The sequence below is a fragment of the Chinchilla lanigera genome, unplaced genomic scaffold (assembly GCF_000276665.1).
Source record: "Chinchilla lanigera isolate Chin_1 unplaced genomic scaffold, ChiLan1.0 scaffold00075, whole genome shotgun sequence".
Lineage (NCBI taxonomy): Eukaryota > Metazoa > Chordata > Mammalia > Rodentia > Chinchillidae > Chinchilla > Chinchilla lanigera.
Genome location: NW_004955476.1, coordinates 10,840,345 through 10,858,188, shown reverse-complemented (window position 1 = coordinate 10,858,188; position 17,844 = coordinate 10,840,345). Strand labels below are relative to the sequence as shown.

The following is a 17,844-nucleotide window of genomic DNA, read 5'->3' as shown; positions in this document are numbered from 1 at the left end:
AAACTGATCTTCATTAATGAAGACTGCTTTAGAGACTTTTCCAAAGAAGTATAGGTTGTGACAATTATGTAATGGATGCATTTACTCAGGGGCGACCTCCTCTTTTGTGCCTCACTGTGCCCTGACCAAGGGTCAGGTACCAAGCTCCTTAAGCAGCCCTTTTCCTCCTTTCTACCCCAGTCTCTATCCAGGGAAGGTCTCCACGGTCTTCAACAGTGGTGTGTGGGAATCCAGGGCACAGCTGTGCCCCCACCTTCAGGCCATGCTCAGATGTGCAGGGCTGAGAGTGGGCTGCCCTGTCTCCCTCCATTCCCTTGGCCCTGCCCTGCACTCACAGTCCCATGGGGTCACCCCCACAGCATACCCACACATGGATACCACACCCACCCTCACCTTCTCCAACTCCCTCTGCCTCGCACCTAAAGTGACCCAAAGCCTACTTCAAAGTCTGTGAACACCATCAGGCTCTGACCCCTTTGTGACGTCCTCCGATGGGGTAGTACCCAAGCATGTACACATAGGCACATTCCACTCCACATCAGGGTGAACAAACATGAAAGCCTCACACTCAGGGGGAAAAAGGGCGGGGGATGTTCATGCACACAGAGGAAAAATAATAAAGCAAGTATAAGAGCAACTCATCATCCAACTTCCCAACTGCACTAAGAAGCCAAGCAGCAAAGAGCTGGGAAAAATCGACCAAGAACACTTCACACCTGGAGAGTACTTCCCAGACCCAAGAGCTGCAAGTGCACAGCACAGTAGGCCTCCTGAGATCAGATGCTGAAGGCCCAAGGCAGACAGAGGACACTGGTCACCAAGGGCAGGGAGCAGAGAAAACGAGCAATTCCAGGACACTAAATACCAGAGAAACTGACCAGGAGGACGTCTTGGGGCTGCAAATGCACAGAACATGAGAACACACTGCCCTGTGTACCCAACTCAAGAAAGCGGGTAGTGCACGAAAGTGCTCTGTCCAGATTGCCCGAGGAGTTGCACCATGCGGTTAACACACTGCAGGCACAGGTGCATGCTGTCAGATGCCCACCACAGGACAGGCAGCACACAACTCCCAAGGCGATGGCTCAGCAGGAGGGCCAAAGTCAGACAAAACAAAGAGAAGTGGTGGGGAGGCTCGGTGGGCTGGAACCCCGCCGTGTGGGAGGATTTCACCTCAGCTACCAGTAGCTATACCAGATGTGAAACATGAAGGGCAAGCAAGAAGGATGGTTACACGCCCACGCCAGTGACAGGACATGGGGAGCAGTCTGAGTTACCATCAGCTCTGTCTACACTCGGGGCTAATTGCACTACCTCTCAGGAACAAGCCAGGCACCTACCCAAATCTCTACCTGCTCTCCTGGGAGCCAGCTGTCCCTCTTGCCTCTAGCTGCTGGGAAAGCTGGAATCTACAGCCCCTGGGGCTGCCTTTCACTTTGAAGGCTTGTCTTTGATGGTTTGGTTTGGTTTTTTAAGGCAAGGTCTTACTATGTGGTGTAGGTTGTCCTCAACTTTCTGATGCTCCTGTCTCGGCCTCCCAAGTGCCAGGATTACAAGCATGCACCACCACACCGGCTGAGGATTCCTTTTCTTCTCATGGACAGAGGTGCTTAACTTTCATGTAAACCAAGTTATCTATCTTTTCCTTTAAGTTCAGTATTTTCTGGTCCTCTTTAAAGAAACTTTTCTTAACCAAAGGGTCAAGATCTAGGACAGCATTCTCTAAGAAAAATGTGACACAAGCCATAACATGAGCCATGGGTGAAATTTTAAACTTTCAACAGGCACACTGAAAAGGTAAATTTTCATTTTTCTAGCCCAAAGTCTAAAATGTTTTTTTCAACATGCAACCAATGTAACAAATACTAAGAGGACATTTTACATTATTTGTTTGAAGTCCAGTCCCATTTGTACAGCACATCTCCAGTGCTCAACAGCCACGTAAGGCTAGGGCTGTCGCAGACACACCTGGCCCTGAGTCCTACCTGGCTGAGCTATTCATTCTACAGCGTAAGGGGTGGGCTTCAAATATGGAGGTACAGCTGGCCCAGCATGACTCATTAAAAAGGCTGGCTGGCTACATCATTTTGTTTTTTCCCATCTTGATCAGTCTTGCTGAGGATTTTTCACTTTATTCCTGTTTTCAAAGACTCAGCCTCCGGCCTCACAATTCTCTGCTGAGGATCTACTTCCTGCCCCGCCTGCCCAGTTCCCACCTTCCTTCCTCCTTCTGCCTCACCAATGCCACAGCTGCTGCTCCAGGAGTGAGTCAGAGCCCTGCTTTCTCGCAAACACACCTTGGGTACAAGCTACTGTCTGGCCTACATGCACCCTCCCCACAAGTCTTGACACAGAATATCTGTGTTCTCTTTCAGCTAAAGGCATTTCTCGTTCTCATAATGAGTTCTTCACCCCACCAGTTAGAAGTGTGTTTCCTTGTTTCTAAATGTAAGGAGCTCTCTCTGTTGATGCTGCTTAAATGCCACTTGGTCAGGAACACGCTCCTGGGATTTCAGGTCACAGAGACTCACTGTGGCCTGGCTCAGTGTCTGCACATTTGTGCACACATGAAAGGGCATGTGGCCTGCAGGCAGTGGGCTCACTGCTCTCTGAATCAGCTCTGATGAGTGTGATGCTCAAACTCACACCAACTTGGAGAAGGGTTAGCAGAGCTGCTAGACAGACCTTTACCCAGCACTAATGCTCCTCCTGATATCACCAAGGGCACAGGTGTGCTCAGCTCCCCAAAGCTTTCTTGTAGCCCAGGCCAGCAGTACAACTCTGCACCTTGCCCAGGGACCCCAAAAGGGAAAGGGAAAGCTAGGCCAAACTTCAGGCGACTGGGACACTCCATCTGTCTCATCCTACCCACTGTTTCAGTCCTGACGCTGCTGGTACAAGGGGCTCTAGTGCCTGAGAGATGGCCAGAGAGAGCCACACAGGGCTGATGCAGCCACACAGGGGTCAGGAAATAGATGAGGGCTGCCCAAACTGAGGACATACAGGAGGACCGCAGGCCATCAAAGGACAAGGCCTTGGCTCCTTGTATGGTGCCCACAGGGGTAATCAGCCCAGGAACCATAGGTCTGAAGGGCTTCTGTGTGAACCCCAATGCCAGAACCTAGCCCAGGACATACAGCCCACTGTGCAACCCCAGCTCTCTCACTAGAGACTGTCCTACATCTGGGGTACTCATCTTGAACAGTTTGGTCTTTGCCCCAGAGCTTCACAAATGTCATTTAGGGGACACCTTATTCTTTGTGTCAGAAATGACAGAGAGGTGAGTGCAGAGATGTGGCCCAGTAGAAGAGCACTTGCTGAACACGCCTAAGGCCCTGATCCAATCCCTGGCACCAGAAAACAAGAAACCCAACAGCAGCGCTCTTGTAACTATACCTGGCAGGGAAATCGGTGCTCAGAAGGGCAGGGCCAAGGAATCTCCACCATTCCTCATCTGCTCTAGCATGGGGACAACCTTGTGACTTCAATGACAGCAGTGTCAACAGAGTACTTACCAGGTACAGTGGTGCCTTGTTTACAAACAATTTGTTTTACACTTTTGGGGAAGATGGTCCAGGTTACATTTGTTATTCAATGTAGTTTGTGAACAGAAACAAAAAAATTTTGCTGAATTCTTCTGTTTGTGAACTGAACTGTTTATAAACAGAAGCATTTGTGAACCAAGGCACTGCTGTACCTGGAGACAGGTTGGGGTGCCACATGGCTCCTCCATCAGCCAAAAATAAAGCACTGGAAGAAACACAGAGATCACAGCTACCCAACTTTGGAATCATAAGGCCAGTGCCAAAAGTTCCAAAAGCCCAAGAGGCGGTGCTGTCCCAGAGGAATGAGGCAGCAGCCTCACAGAGCAGCTGTGTCTGCACCCTACTGAAACTGTGGGCACATAGCCAGCTAGATCCCAGCCCCTGTTGCCGGCACAGCTGACAAGCAGTGTGAACACTCAAGGCAGCCTCAAATGCCCTCTCCTTCTCAGTACTGTGGAAGTAGGCCATCGAGGTCTTCACAGCCTTCCTGCCCCAATGTAACTGCAGCTCTACTGCAATCGCAGCAGGGACAGTCACAGAGCTAAGACCTGACACAAGTCTGATGCCACACCTCTGGCAGATGGGGGACAAACAGGACAGGCAGTGCCCTGACAATTATGTGCTAGCCTCAGTCAACCAGGACATGTGCAGCAAGAGTCACATGTCCCTCTGCTTGTGTGTCATTCCATGATGTGCTCCCTTCCCAAGGACAGGGCATGTCATGTAACTGAGCTACTCAACCCACCTCTGATGGCCTATGCTCCTGCATGTCCTTGGTTTGGGCAGCCCTCATCTGTGTAGCTGACTCCTGCATGGCCAACAGCCCTGGGGCAGAGAGAAGCCTGCTGGGATGGGTGAGACCTGCACCATCAGAGTGACATCGCACAGGCTCCTGGAGGGGACAGATGCTGTGCAGACTCCTCCAGGGCTTCAGTGTTTCCCCCAGTGGTCCAGGGCCAGAACATCCCTTCTGGATCCAAGTGAGTAGGCTGTGAATTCCACAAAGGCTGCTATCGGGCACCAGGCCCAAGTCCCAGCTCCACCGTCAAAGTGAGGGGCTGCCCTGCAGACAGAGCCACATCAGGAACAGGGGACATGGCTGGGGATGAACGGCCTTGCTCTGTTCCTGGTGACAGTCCAGATCTAAGGAGCAGCAACTCACAAATGCTGCTAATTGAACTGTAGCACCCAGAAAGCAGCAGCTAACCCAGTAAGCACAGCACTCCAAGGGGAGCAGAGCTGCACCAACACCGACACTCCCTCTGCTGTACGCTTTGTTCTCACACAGAAGTCAGAGCAGAAGGTCTGCGGGCCAGAGCCCAGAGCACCTCAGCAGACAGCAGTTGGCACTCGTGGTTTTAGAGGAAGTATGTTTGTGCAACATGGCACCACAAGATGACACTGACTTCCCACGAACAAGATGACCAGCACTGCTTCAGCCAAGGCACAGGTGAAGGCACCATAAAAGGGCTTTAACACATTTCCCACTGGGTAAAACTGTCCCATGCCACCTGATGGGGCAGTCATGCATGTACCACTGTGGTTCAACCCAGTGGGAACATCACATTCAAATTAGAGCCATGAGTGAGACATAGGAATTTTGGCCCCATAGTAAACATGTTAATGACAGGTGCCTCTGACCCTCCTGCTGACAGTGCCACCTCCATTCCAGACAGGCCCTCAGCCTCCATCCACTCCACATGGATGAGAAATGCTGCAGTCAGCATCCCCAGGACTCACTGTGGGAGATAGGGTCTTTCACATATCTCAGTGCAGCACTGCTCTTGCATGCTAGTGTTGGGGTAGCCGGCAGGCAAAGCCAGGGTCGGATCTACCCAGCACTACTCCCTGCTCCCACAGAAGAGAAGCCCGCAGAAGTGTGCACTCTGAAGCAGCAGTACTTTTTATCAGGGTAGGGAGGGTACAGGAAGGGAATCTGCAGGGAGCGCTGCTGTCACTGGAGAGAGGCTGCACCCACAGGAGATGGAGGTGCTAGAAGTCCTCAAAACTATGCCAAGGGACAGATGCCCAGCATCCTTGGGGCAGACTCAGCCTTATACTCCAGAGTTCCATGGGAGGAATGTCACAGAATGATAAATGACAAGAAAGTCACTTGTGGGAATACCAGGCAGATGCACAGGCAGGCATGGGGCAGACGGTGGGGCATCTATGCACTACCATCCCAGGTTTCTGAGTTTCTTTACCCATTCTCTCGTTCAGCCATGCCTCCAACAGCTAGGAGAAGCAGAAGGACAGGGAAGAGGTTGTTCTGCTCCTCCTCAGGCAGTGACAGGAGCTGCAGGTTATAGAGTCAGTTACTCAGGGTTGTTCAGAGCCCCTCATGTCCACTGAGCTTCCAAGAGGACCTGGATTCCATCCAAGGCTCCCACCTCATCCCATCATTTCAGGGGGCAAGCATTCTTGGGGCACTGCCCTGTGCCTGCTGCCTTTGCAGCACGCTCCGAAGCCTCAACTCCAAGCAGGTTCCCTGGTAGCTGAGCAATGCCGAGTGCCAGCCAGCCCCGAGTGTCTTCCTGAAGAGGAGCTAAGCAGTCAGTTCCAGCCAAGCAAGGGGGAGCACAGGGCCCAGCAGATGCCAGGAGTACTACAGTTCCTGCTCTGCTGTCCCTACCCCCCAGTACCCACTCTTCTTGCCTTGGTCCCAGTTCATACACACCCTCCAGAAGGGGAATGGTGGACAGCCCTCAGGCCCACGCTGCCCACTGGGTCTGTCTTGGCTTTTATCTGTCTCTAAGAACTGGCTGGTGGCTAATGTGAACATTTAAGACTTGTACCCTTAAAATGCAGAGAACTCATGTCTGCCTCATGAAAACGTGACTAAGTGGGCAAAGAAGAAAACTGCAAGGCCCAGGGTGCAAGATGTTGACCCACCACCCTTGCAAAGAGATGGGGTCTGGCCCCGGTCTTGGCTGCCAGCCAGCCAGGGTCTTCACAGAGCAACGTGTGTGGCTGACAGAAAATGGGAAGGTGGTGTGTGCCCGTGCTGCCATTGTGAATACGGACAGCTCTGCTAGAATTCCAGTTGTGGACATGCCAACTGCGCGCAGTGCACAGCCTGGAGCCATTTCCTAAATACCCAATGGAAGAAGATGTAGGTTTGGGCATGTCCAGTGGCAGCCCTGAAAATTTCACATTCTATGACTGTCTATCAGCTCAAAAAAGTCCACACAGGGTGTGGCATGGCTTTAATTTAAAGTTTAGAGTAACTGTCTCTGGGCAGGGGGATGATTTGCTTTTTATTTTTTGTTTTGTCTATGCTTCATACTTCTACAATGGGCATGTAACACCAAGTTCCACAAGAGCATGGACTTGTTCCTTTCAGTGTTGTCCTGCACAAGCCACAAAACACACCCTCAATATACCACAAGTACTAGGCACATAGATGCTGAGTCCAACAGAGGGTCCTGAGCGTGCCCACACACCAGGCCCTAGGGAGCAAAGTGGGCACATCAGTCCCCGCCCTGTAGAGGCACATGACCTAGCAAGTGAGGAAACCACACACAACAGGATGTTGCCAGGCACAGCCTCTCTTAGGGCCCCTTGGGGGACCAAGGACCACTAGGGAAGAGTTCATCACAGGCCCAAGCAGCCTGTGAGATGCACATGGTTCTCTCTGTCCTGTCACCGCAACATTACCACATGCCACTTCACCTCTCCTCCCCACTCTGGTCTCCCCAGGTGCCAGGCCCTGGGCAAGGCACCTGTATAGGAGCAGCATGTCCCCAGCCCTCATAAGGCAAGGTAAACTATTCCTACTTTATAGGCAGAAAGTGGAATGTCACAGGTTTAGGCCAGTGCAAGGATCATGGTCCTGACTGCACCCCCACCTGCCCACCCATAAGCAACTGTGTCAAAGGCACCCACCCATGTAAAGCCACACTGCCAAAACTGCCCCACCTGTGGCATCAAGGGCCCAGCTTCCACACACTGTGAAATCCCTGCAGTGTCTGCTGGGATGGGTGGACAGGGAATCTAGCAGGTCCTTTCAGGCTGCTGCAGTGAAGGCACCCGAAGGAGGATGAACAGCCCCCAGGGAAGCCTGACCAAACATACAGAGAGCAGAATCACGCAATGGGCCTTCACCAGCACACAAGAACAGGCTGTCCGCACCCTTGCCGTGGGAAGCCTGGGTGCTGGGGCTGGTTCCCTCTCATCTACACACCCTTGGCACCCCAGGGTGACACCAGCAGACCCTGGAGGCACAGAGCTGCCCTGCCCAGGAGGTGTTTTTGTGCTGGCTGCTTCTAGTTAATGAGTAGCTGAGACAGGGTGGTAATTACTAGTTCCTCCTACCTTCTGGACAGGTCACTCTCCCCACTGGCTCTCCTGGACTCCAGCTCCCAAGGGCACTTAGAAAGCCGATTACCTTCAGAAGCCAGGCCCACTAGATGCTCTGCTGCAGAGGAGAGCCCCACAGGCCACAGGCTGGAGCAGGGCCTCCACCAGTCTCCCTAAGACAGCCCTGGTTCTCACCAAACACTTGTCTACAAGCGCGGAGAGACCACTGCCACTGTGGTGGCAGCTGCTCCTGCTTCAGGGGCTGCACTCACCTTCACTTAACTGGGGTATACAATAAGGCAGGAGGTAGCCAATACCTGAGCAGCTGGAAGATGTGGCCAGAGAAACAGAGGTTCAGTGCAAGGACTTGCAGACAGCCAGTGTTAAAGCCCCTCACTGCTCCCTTGAGAAGATGCTGAGAGAAGCAGGGCCCAGCCTTTTGCTTCTCCAAGGCAGGCTGAAGGGAACTGTTAGGAGGCCAGGGCCAAGGTAACAGTAGGTCCCTGGGAGGCAGCTAGAGCACTGCCAGCCCTAAGCAAACTTCTCTGATCCCCATGGGCACCTCTATGTAGGCATGTAGCCTACTACAATGTGAGGGGGCTCGTCTTAGAAGACATCATGGACAGGAGGGTGCCGGGCATGGTGTCCAATCATGGGCCTCACTGCTGTGCCCTAGCACTGCTAGGTACAGACCTGGTCTCAATAACTACTGAGGATGCAGAAGGCAGAGGAAGGAAGTATGTACCAGGCAGGAAAGCCAAGTGGTCACACTCTCTCCAGCAGTCAGAGGCCAAGAGGAAGGCCAGTGGGGCTGCCAGATGAGGCGGGAGGGAGTAGAGGGCTGGCACAAACAAAGAGGTTGCCGTGCTGAGGTCTGCAGCAGGCTCACCACAGGGGCTTTGGGTGGGTGAGGTGCTATCTGGTCCATGCTGGAAGGGGCAGGGGACGTGCCATACTGCTCTGTGCAGGGGAAGAGGGTGTCAGCATCAGAGCATGCCACTTGGCCCCACACAGTGGCCTACATGCTCCCCTACTTGCCACCAGGAGTGCTGGCACCTGAATACTCCTGTGATGGCACATAGGCCAGCTCACACTCATACCATAAAGGCACAGAGCAGCCTGAAGAGTCAAACCAGACTGCCTGGCTTAGGCCCCAGCCCCTACACAGCCCCTGTGCAGAACAGTCAGCCAGCCTGCCTGCCGGCCTCACCTGCCACCCAAAAGGAAGGCTGCAAATCACCATCACCATTCCAGGGGTGCTGGGATCCCAGAACCACCTGACCCAGTCAGTGTCCACAAATGGGGCTGCCAGCAGTGCCACCGCTGCACCTGAGTGCCCCTGCCCAGATGCAGGCTTCTCTTCTCACTCCTGTCTTGAATCCAGGAGGCTGTGACTCTGGCACAACAGAAACCAGAAAAAGTGATGCCCCTGCCTCCCAGCTTGCCCAGCATAGACAGCCCTGGGGCTCCATGCCCAGCTGCCCAGGCGCACAGGCCTGCACTCTGCACAGCAACATAAAGGCATATTTGCCTCTCACCCTCCCTGTCACGGGTGCACAGCAGAGCTCCACAACAGAAGCCGTGTGGAAGCCAGCTTCTGAATCCAGCTGGAGACTGGCAACAAGAAATGCCACTCTTCTCATCATTCTTTACTCTGGAAAGTAGCTACTTTTTAAGCTAAAAATGGTATTTATGTTAACAATACTAGGTTCTTATTCTTTTCAAATGAATTAAAGATTTGTTTTCAGGATTTCTGATTTATGTGGTCTGAGGACTGAACCCCAAGGAGTGCTGATCTACACCCCCAGCCCATCTCATTTTTAAATTTTGAGACAAGGTATCACCTAGTTTCACAAACTAGCCTCAAACATGCAATCCTGCCTCAGCCTCCCAAGTAGCTGAGATTACAGGTGTGCACCACAACACCTGCCTATTTAATCTCTAATATGGCACACACTGAAAGCTACAACCCATGGAAATCCAGCATTTTCTCAGTGTAAAGAGGTCCTGAAAGCAGAGTTTAAGAACTCTCTGTAGACCGAGAACTGACTCCACATGGAGAGAGGGCCCTTGGGGGAAACTGAGGTGCCACAGTGGTGAGCCAACACCAAGACAGGCATGACAGCAAGGACCTCTCAGGCCTCCCACCCCAACCACTGTCGGAGGTCACACACATGTGACCTGGAGGTGGAACATGAGAGGTGAAGGGGCCTCAATGGAGCAAGAAGTTCCAGGGAGTCAGCAGCAGCAGCAGCTGAGCAGACTTCCCCCACCCCAGCTGGGAGACACAAACCTGCTGAGCTGCCTATCACTGCTGGGAGGAGGTGCAGGAAGCCATTGAGAGGCTATCTGCCCAGACTGGCCACTACTCTGAGAGCCAACAGAAGGGCTCCTGGGGATGACTCACATGCAGGGCGGTGATGGCAGGTCACAAACACAGGTGACCACTACTGCATATACATGCAAAGTGTGCAACACAATCCAGGAAATGCATGTACAGCATTCCTCTGTATCTGTGGAATTTATCTGTGGATTCAACCAACTGAGGGCCAAAAATATTCAGGAAAAATTTTGTCTGTACTGAACATGCAACAGGACCTTTTCCTGTCCTTATTTCCTAAATAATATAGTACAACAACTATTTACACAGTGGTAGCATTGTACTAGCTATGAGGAGTTCCAAAGATGATTTACTGTATACGGGAGGCGTTTCCTAGCATGTGTGTGAACACTACACCATCTTATAGGAGGCACTTGAGCATCTGTGGATGTGGATATCTGAGGGGTCCTGGAACCAATCCCTGAAGACACCAAGGGACAGATGTATAAAACTGTGAGTTCATATTTCCAATGTGATATTACAGGGTTTCTTTTGTTAGTTTATTGTAGTTCACACTGCATTTCTTGACATCAAAAACTTGGGTACTGATGCCACTGATAGACGCATTTGTTTTTGTTACCAAAACATAACGCCAATCTGACCTTTGCCATAACTCTACAGCAGGATGCTTACCAGTGCTCCTCACCACCCATCTCAGCCCGTCACCCTCACCTCCCCCTCTGTGGCCATTAACAGACTATGCACAAGGCGAATGGTTCCTGCTCACTACTCCTACTCAGCTGACACAGGAGCCAATCCACACATTCCCACTGGCTCAATTTGGGACAATTCACTCATCAAAAGTAATAAATTAAAAGTCGGGAACAAAAGACTACACTTGACTACACAGTATGGAACAACAAACTCAAGAGGGCAGGGACAGGGGTGGGGGCCAGCAGAGGCAGGCCTTCCTACAGATTCCACCCCGGACCTATGTCATCAGTCCAGCCTCATGGTATCTTCTCAGGGACCTTCCAAGACCCCTGTTAAAACAACTCTCTACTCACCACATTCCAGTTTCCTTACTCCGCCCCCCTCAGCAGCAGGAAGCTGCCTGGAGTATTACAGTGTTCTCTACAGGGCAGGCCCCCAAGCACCTCCTGAATTCAGCCATATTTTCTGGTTCACATTTTTGTACCTCTCAATGCCACTGCTTATGGGGAACTATCTTACCAAACAGGACACCAAAGGAACAGGTTATGAAGCAGGAAGGCAGTTGTACCAGGAGCTGTGCTGTAGAGGACAAGGAGGTAGGTGGGGCATCGCCAGGGCTACACATAGCCAGACCCCACATGGACAATGAGTGAGCGTATGTCACACCCGAGCTAATTTTATGCTCCTGGGCTCACTCCCAGGGCGAGGCCAGCTCAGGAGGCCAGCATTTGGCTCTCTGGGGCCACCTGGCACTGTCACGCCTTTCCACAGACGGGGACACAGCCCAGTAACGTGGGGCTGGGAACTTGGCAGATTCAGATGCTGTAGTCCAAACCCCTCAAGGGCTCCTGAGGCTGTGTTCTTTGTGCCAGCCCAAGGTAGGAGGGGAAGGGGTGCTGCTGAAAGGGCAACTGAAAGGAAAGCCCCTTACCTGGAAAGACCACAGGTAAAGCCAGACTTGGCCTCTGTTCCTGCTTCTCATTCCTCCACTTCATTTTGCCCAGGCTCCACTGGGCAAAGCCACACACCTCTGTGGGTGTGCCCTGCCTTCCAAACACAATGCTCAAGTGCACTGCCCAACATCATGGCCTCCCAGTGCATACACAGCATTCAGGCCTGTGACGCAGACTTAACTGTATCACCCTGCTACCCTGGGGACATATCCACCAACAGGGAAGACCTGAAACAACACAGCAGCCCAGGTGATTGTGCACACCAGCAAAGGAAAGTTCTGAAGAGAAGGAAACTAGGAAAGAGCAACACATGAGGATGCAGGCCACAGCAGAGATATGTGGGCCACTCCAAGGAGGGCCACAGTCACACATGGCCTGGACACCCTGCCAACCACTTCCTTCTCCCTTTAAACTTCCACACTTTGTTTTTGTTTCAATTGTCCTACTTCCCTGTTCCCAGGCACTGTCCCAGGGAGCTGCAGTGAACACCAATGGGCGTGTCCCAGTCACAGAAACCTGTGCAGAAAGAAAAACAAACACAAGGCAGGAAAGAATGGGCAGCACTTCCACCAAGACAGGCAGGAGCAGCGCATACTAGCTTACCTCCTGGATCAGCCTGAGGCAGAGGGGCACAAGAAAACCCTGCTCCCTGCAGCTTGCCCCAGCACTGGCCACCACCAGCAGCAACAGAGGGAGCCACCCAGGGTCTGCTCGGCCCCTCCTGCTGGCTCCTAAGCCTGAGCCTTGCTCAGTGTCCACAGCACATCTAGGCAAACATAGGAAGTGGAGTTTTGTATTTCTGTTTCCATGGCTATTACCAGGATCACACAAGAAACACTGGGCTAAAAGATCACTGACACAGGTGTCATGACTGAGATGGTCTCCAGGGCCCACCCTCCCACACAAGTGACCACAGCAGAGGCCACAATCCCCACAAGGTGAGACTTTGTAGATGAGCACAGCCTTACCTGGTGCCCATCCTAAGCACACTCAGATATAAGACTGGCACGTAGCCCATGCACTGGCTTCTTAGGACCCCAGAGCAGGCTTGCTGAGCAAGTGCAGAGTGTGCAACCCGAGGCTATTGCTGAATATGGGAGGCACCTGGGACAGCGAACACAGGCCTCCCACTGCGCTCCCAGACACATGTGTGCTGGGAAGCCAGCCCTGCCGCCTGCCAGCCCAATCCAGCAGAGGATTTCTATGCCACCTCTAGTGGGATCACATCCTGCCAGTGCCCTGACAGCTTTGAGGACACTCGGTTCCAGGCCTCCTGCGGGATGCAGGATGAAGAGAAATGACTTATTGCTGAGGGTGTCCTGGCACACGTGGCACTCAGAACTGTCTTTAAAGGGACTCTGAGTGCAACACCCCCATAAGCAAACACTTCCACAAATCTGGCCCAAAGACCAACTAGGGGAGCCCTCATGGAAAGAGGCTAAGTCATGCCCTGCAACAGGGCCACCCTGGAGAGCTGGGCCAGAGACAGCTCTTCCACCCTGCCTCTGTGCCTCCATAAGGACCATTCCCACTTTCGGGGCCCCACCTTTTCTCCTAGGAAAATCCTCTGACACCCTCCTGCATTCTTCACACTCCCTCTTCCTCCATGCTTCCAGGGCACTTGTCCCCAATGTCCCCTGCCAGCCTGAGAACCCAAAGAATGCCTTGATCTTGAAATGTTTCAGCCCCAGCATGCAACCAGTCAGAGCAGCCAGACAACTCAGGACCCTGAACACCCTGGCTGAGGAAGAAGCCTGACACACTGTCAAAAGAAACTGGGTCATAGCAGAGCATGGTGGCACATGTCTGTAATCCCAGCATCCGGAGAGGCTGAGGCAAGAGGATCACAAATTCAAGCCCAGCTTGGGTAAGACCCTTAGTTAAGACTCTGCCTCAAAAGAGTAAAGAGGGCTGAGAATGAAACTCGGCACTGTAAAGTTCGAAAATTCAATTGCTAGTTGGGGGTGGGGTGGGGCTGGGTCCCACACAACCACTGCCTAGAACAGAGCTGCTAGTGAGTGCAACACACATGAACTTTAAAGGGTGTACTACTTACTGAATCTGTCAAGAGACCAAGCAGGACTCCATTTGTATGAAATGCCAAAACCAGAAATCTATGAGAAAGTGGATTGGTGTTGCCTCAGGCAAGAGTGTGGCAAATGCAGTGGACACAAAGGTTCTGAGGGCGATGGCAACATTCTAAAATTAATCCACAGTGAAGGTTACAAAAGCCTGTAATTTCACTAAAAATTATTTAATTGTACACTTGAAAAAAGCAAACTTTGTGGTATGTAAATGATACCGCATAATGGGGCCAGGGATATAGCTCAGCAGCACAAGCGCCTGCCTGATACCTCATGAGGCTGCTGAAACAAAGCCCAGAGACTGGCAAGTCCAGCCGGGTGTCAACCACCGGAAACACCCTCCCTGGAGCAAAGCAAGGAGGAAAACAAAGCCATCTACACTGCAGATACCTGCACACAGAACATTCCCATTCAGAGCAAAAGGCTGCTGAAGGCAGCTCCAGACAGGCTGGAAGGCCTGAGGCTATTTCGCAAATACTTGTCAGTTGAGTAAGAGTCACAACCTTCAGCTGCATTCAGCATTACATGGCCCACACTGGCTTCTGCATTTCACCAGCAGCAGAGAGCTCTAAAGGCCACCTTGCCCACCATCCCTGAAGACTGGAATGTTAACAGGAGAGGGCTGCTGTGAAGGTACCTGCAGCTCCGAAAGAAGAGCTAAGAATGCCAGAGAAAGGTGCCCTGGCAGCCGTGCTGCAGAGGCACTGCTGAGGCGTGGGGGGCCTGGCAGGAGGGCTGGTTTGTGGCCACCAGTAGAAGGGGAGGAGTGTATTTCTTCTTCTGACTCGCAGGTGTTTGGGAGCTTCTGGAACCTGCTTTCCGCTAGATATAATTTAAGCTGCACTCCTACTTTCTGCTCACAAATGCCTAGTGCTGCCAGTGAAGGAGACAAAAGTGTTTTCTAAAGTACCAACTACCACACAGACGAGTCCTTCCCTCTCACAGACAATGCAGCCTCCTCTTGGGTGGTGTCCTGTCCTTGGCTGCCCAGAAGAGAACAGAGTTTGACTATACAAGAGGTGGTAACCCTTTGAAATTTGTAAGTTATTCTTTGTAAGGAAAAAAAAAAAAAGAAGGAAGGAAGATGTCTAACTACACAATACTTCAACAGCAAGCTCAAGGCAACGCCAAGCACAGGAAACACACAGGAAGAGAGGCGGCTGAGAGCCACACCTCACAATACTCTCCAGTAAAGTGCCAGCAAGGTCCACCACCACTAAGTCCTAGTGCCAAGCTCTGCTCTGGTTTTCCAGGGCACGTTTCCCTGTGGGGCCTCCCTTCCTCAGGGCAGCTGGAGCATGAAAGACAAGGCTGCTCTATGTTCAGCAGGCCCGACTCACTCCCCCCAGTAAAGGAAGATGTGGTTTTCACTTGCATGTCTGTAGACCACTCGTCTGGTCTTAATGAAGAAAGGGAGGGCAGTGAGCGCTGCTAGCTGCCACCCTCAAGTCCTGCTTTGCCATCCAACATGAACTAACAAAAAGAAACGCTTTCTTTCTTTTAAAAAAAAGCCTTTTAAAACACAAGACAATTGTATTCCAAACTATTTACCTAGTTGACACTGAATGGTTTGAATTAAGAAAAATATCCAGAAAGAGTAAAAAGTAATACATTTCCCAAGTTTTCCAGTCTAAAACCCAGTTAAAGGATTAATGGCAGATGAAAGCCCCAGCACACAGAGGCCCTGGGATGGGAGCCAGCTTCTTTGCTCATGCTGACCCCTCACTGTCTTTCCTCCAAAGGAGGAGCCCAGTGAGGTGAGCAGTGGGGCCGGATCAGGGTCTGAGGCTCTTGCCCTCCAGCTTTCCTCTTATTTTCACATTAGATGTGAAACAAGCAGGTGGAGGAGAGACAGAGAACTACCTGGGCCACCCGGACTCCACTATTCCAGGACACCAGCCTGAAACCAAACTCTCAAGAAGGAACTATACTTGATGACTGAAATACAGGTATATCACTTAAGAAAATATTGTAATCAAAGAACTGTCTAAGAATTTGAGATTCCCAATGACCACTCCGCCACCCACTAATTTAAAAACACACAGGTACACAGATACAACAACCACACTGCAACCCAATGCCTCTAAAAATTTCCACTGTGCTTTTGGAACTACAATCTTGTTTTCATGAAGCGGCAGCAACCAATACTCCTTTCCTTCCCAAGGGCCTCTGAAGCACTAGCATCTCACTGCCCCTCCACCAGCACCTGGATCGTTCCTAGCCTGGGGCAAGAGATGAGGGCTTAGCTGAGCTTTCAGAGTGGGCTATTTGTGACCCAAGTCTTGACAAGAGTCACAAGAACCAGGTCCTCGGAAAACTGACCAAGGTTAACGTCTGGATATCCACAATGATAACAGCAAAGCCCATAAAGAACAGACCTTGGTCTGCTCAAAGGCTGACTGCTGGTCACTCTCTAGGCCCAAAGCATCTGCTACTCATGGGCACACACACACCACACAGAAACACATACACAAACACACACACTACAATGGGCAGCTTCCTCAGCAGCTTAGCTGATCAAGCAGGTCCTCCTGCCATGAAGTCCTGTGAATTCAACTACTAGGAGGCACTAGGAGGCAGGCTGCCTACTGCCCTTCCCTCTGGGTAAATACAGACAGCAAGCATCTGATTCCAAATACGGCGGACACAGGTGTGTGCCCTGCACTTTTGGAGCCCGTGCACTTCGGAGATCTGGTACAAGATGTCTCCCTGTACTGACAGCTGCCAACATTTGCTGCAAGCCATGCATGTGCTGACCTTTACCTCAGTTTACCCTTCCACGACACCGTACTGCAAGTTCCCTGATTTTCTTCCAGCGGGTGACTCTGAAGAGCAGCTCTAGAGAGGTGCACGCAGCTAGTGAACAGAGAGGTGGGGGGCAGTGCTGCCTCTCCAGGTCTCCCGTGCTGCCCACACCGCCCTGGGTCCTGCACTCTGACTCCCGACCCCTGGCCTGATTTGCCCCCAGGCTGCACGCCTGGCGTCTGCGGGCTGGTGGACATCACGCCCCGGTGGTGTGGCGGGGGCTCCATCGCCTGCGGTACCGTGTCCACGGGGCCCACCTCCGAGGGCCCGAGACACCTAGCCCATGGCCACCGAGCCGCCCCGGCTCTGGACTCCGCGTCCACCCAACCCCTAGCAGCCCAACTCGACCCGCGGGAGTAAGCGGACTCCGCAGCGGGGCCGGGACGGAGGCGCCCGCCCTCGGCCCTCTTCGAAAGTAATCTTAAAAGTCCCTTCGAGCAGAATAACTTTCGCTGGCCCAGGGACGCAGGCCGACCGGTCCCCGCTCGTCACCCCGCAGCGAGGGGACTCGGCCTCGCGGGACTGGGCCTCGCGCCCGCCCCTCCGCCCGGCACCACATCCCTCCTCAGAGCCTCGTGCCGCGGGCCGCCGCCCCCAGCGAGCCCGCCGCTGCCCAGGCCCCGGCCCTCCGCGCCCGGTCGCTGTCCCGGCGACTCACCCCATGAGCCAGTCCATGGCTGCGCGGGGCCCGCGCCTGCTCGGCCTCAGCCCCGCCGGCGGCCGGAAGTAAACACTCGTTCGCTCCCGCCCGCCACCGGAAGTGACGCGCGCGCAGCCTGCTGGGACACGTAGTCCCGGCGGCCCTTGCGGCCCCGCCCTCCCCACCGTGTGGCCGGGTTCGAGCCCAGGTGGAACCTGAGGCGTCTTGCTGAGCAAGGCTGCAGCGCCCCTGTCCCGCCCGGTGACTCGCGTCCTATCTTCAGGCCTCGTTTGGAACACCGAAGGTGCCCTGTGTTCTGGTGTGCCCAACTCGAGTGCCAAGGACCCAAGCGTACCCGCCCAGGCGTCCCCCGCACCCCATGTGTCCCAGACACGGTTCCCGGGTCCCCAGAATGTGCCGGGGACCTCCACAGCCCCTCTGGCAGTGCTGCCTGCCCTGGCGTGTCCTTGGCCTAGTGGGTCCT

The 17,844-nt window shown here is 53.0% G+C and overlaps 1 protein-coding gene across 2 annotated transcripts in view; it reads right to left on the bottom strand.

Annotated features, from left to right (window-relative positions):
* The window catches only part of Mob2 (MOB kinase activator 2), a 66,000-nt gene extending 48,538 nt beyond the window's left edge, over positions 1-17,462 (bottom strand). The window contains exons 1-2 of one of the 2 annotated variants that reach the window (XM_013502995.1): positions 17,379-17,410; positions 16,679-16,753 (exon numbers count right to left, since the gene is read on the bottom strand). In XM_013502995.1, coding sequence (XP_013358449.1) covers positions 16,679-16,753; positions 17,379-17,395 — 92 coding nt within the window. In that variant the 5' untranslated portion in view covers positions 17,396-17,410. Of the gene's footprint in view, positions 1-16,678; positions 16,754-17,378 lie in introns of both variants that reach the window. The other variant, XM_005401787.1, reaches the window with a different exon arrangement.
* Between the last annotated feature and the right edge of the window lie 382 nt (positions 17,463-17,844).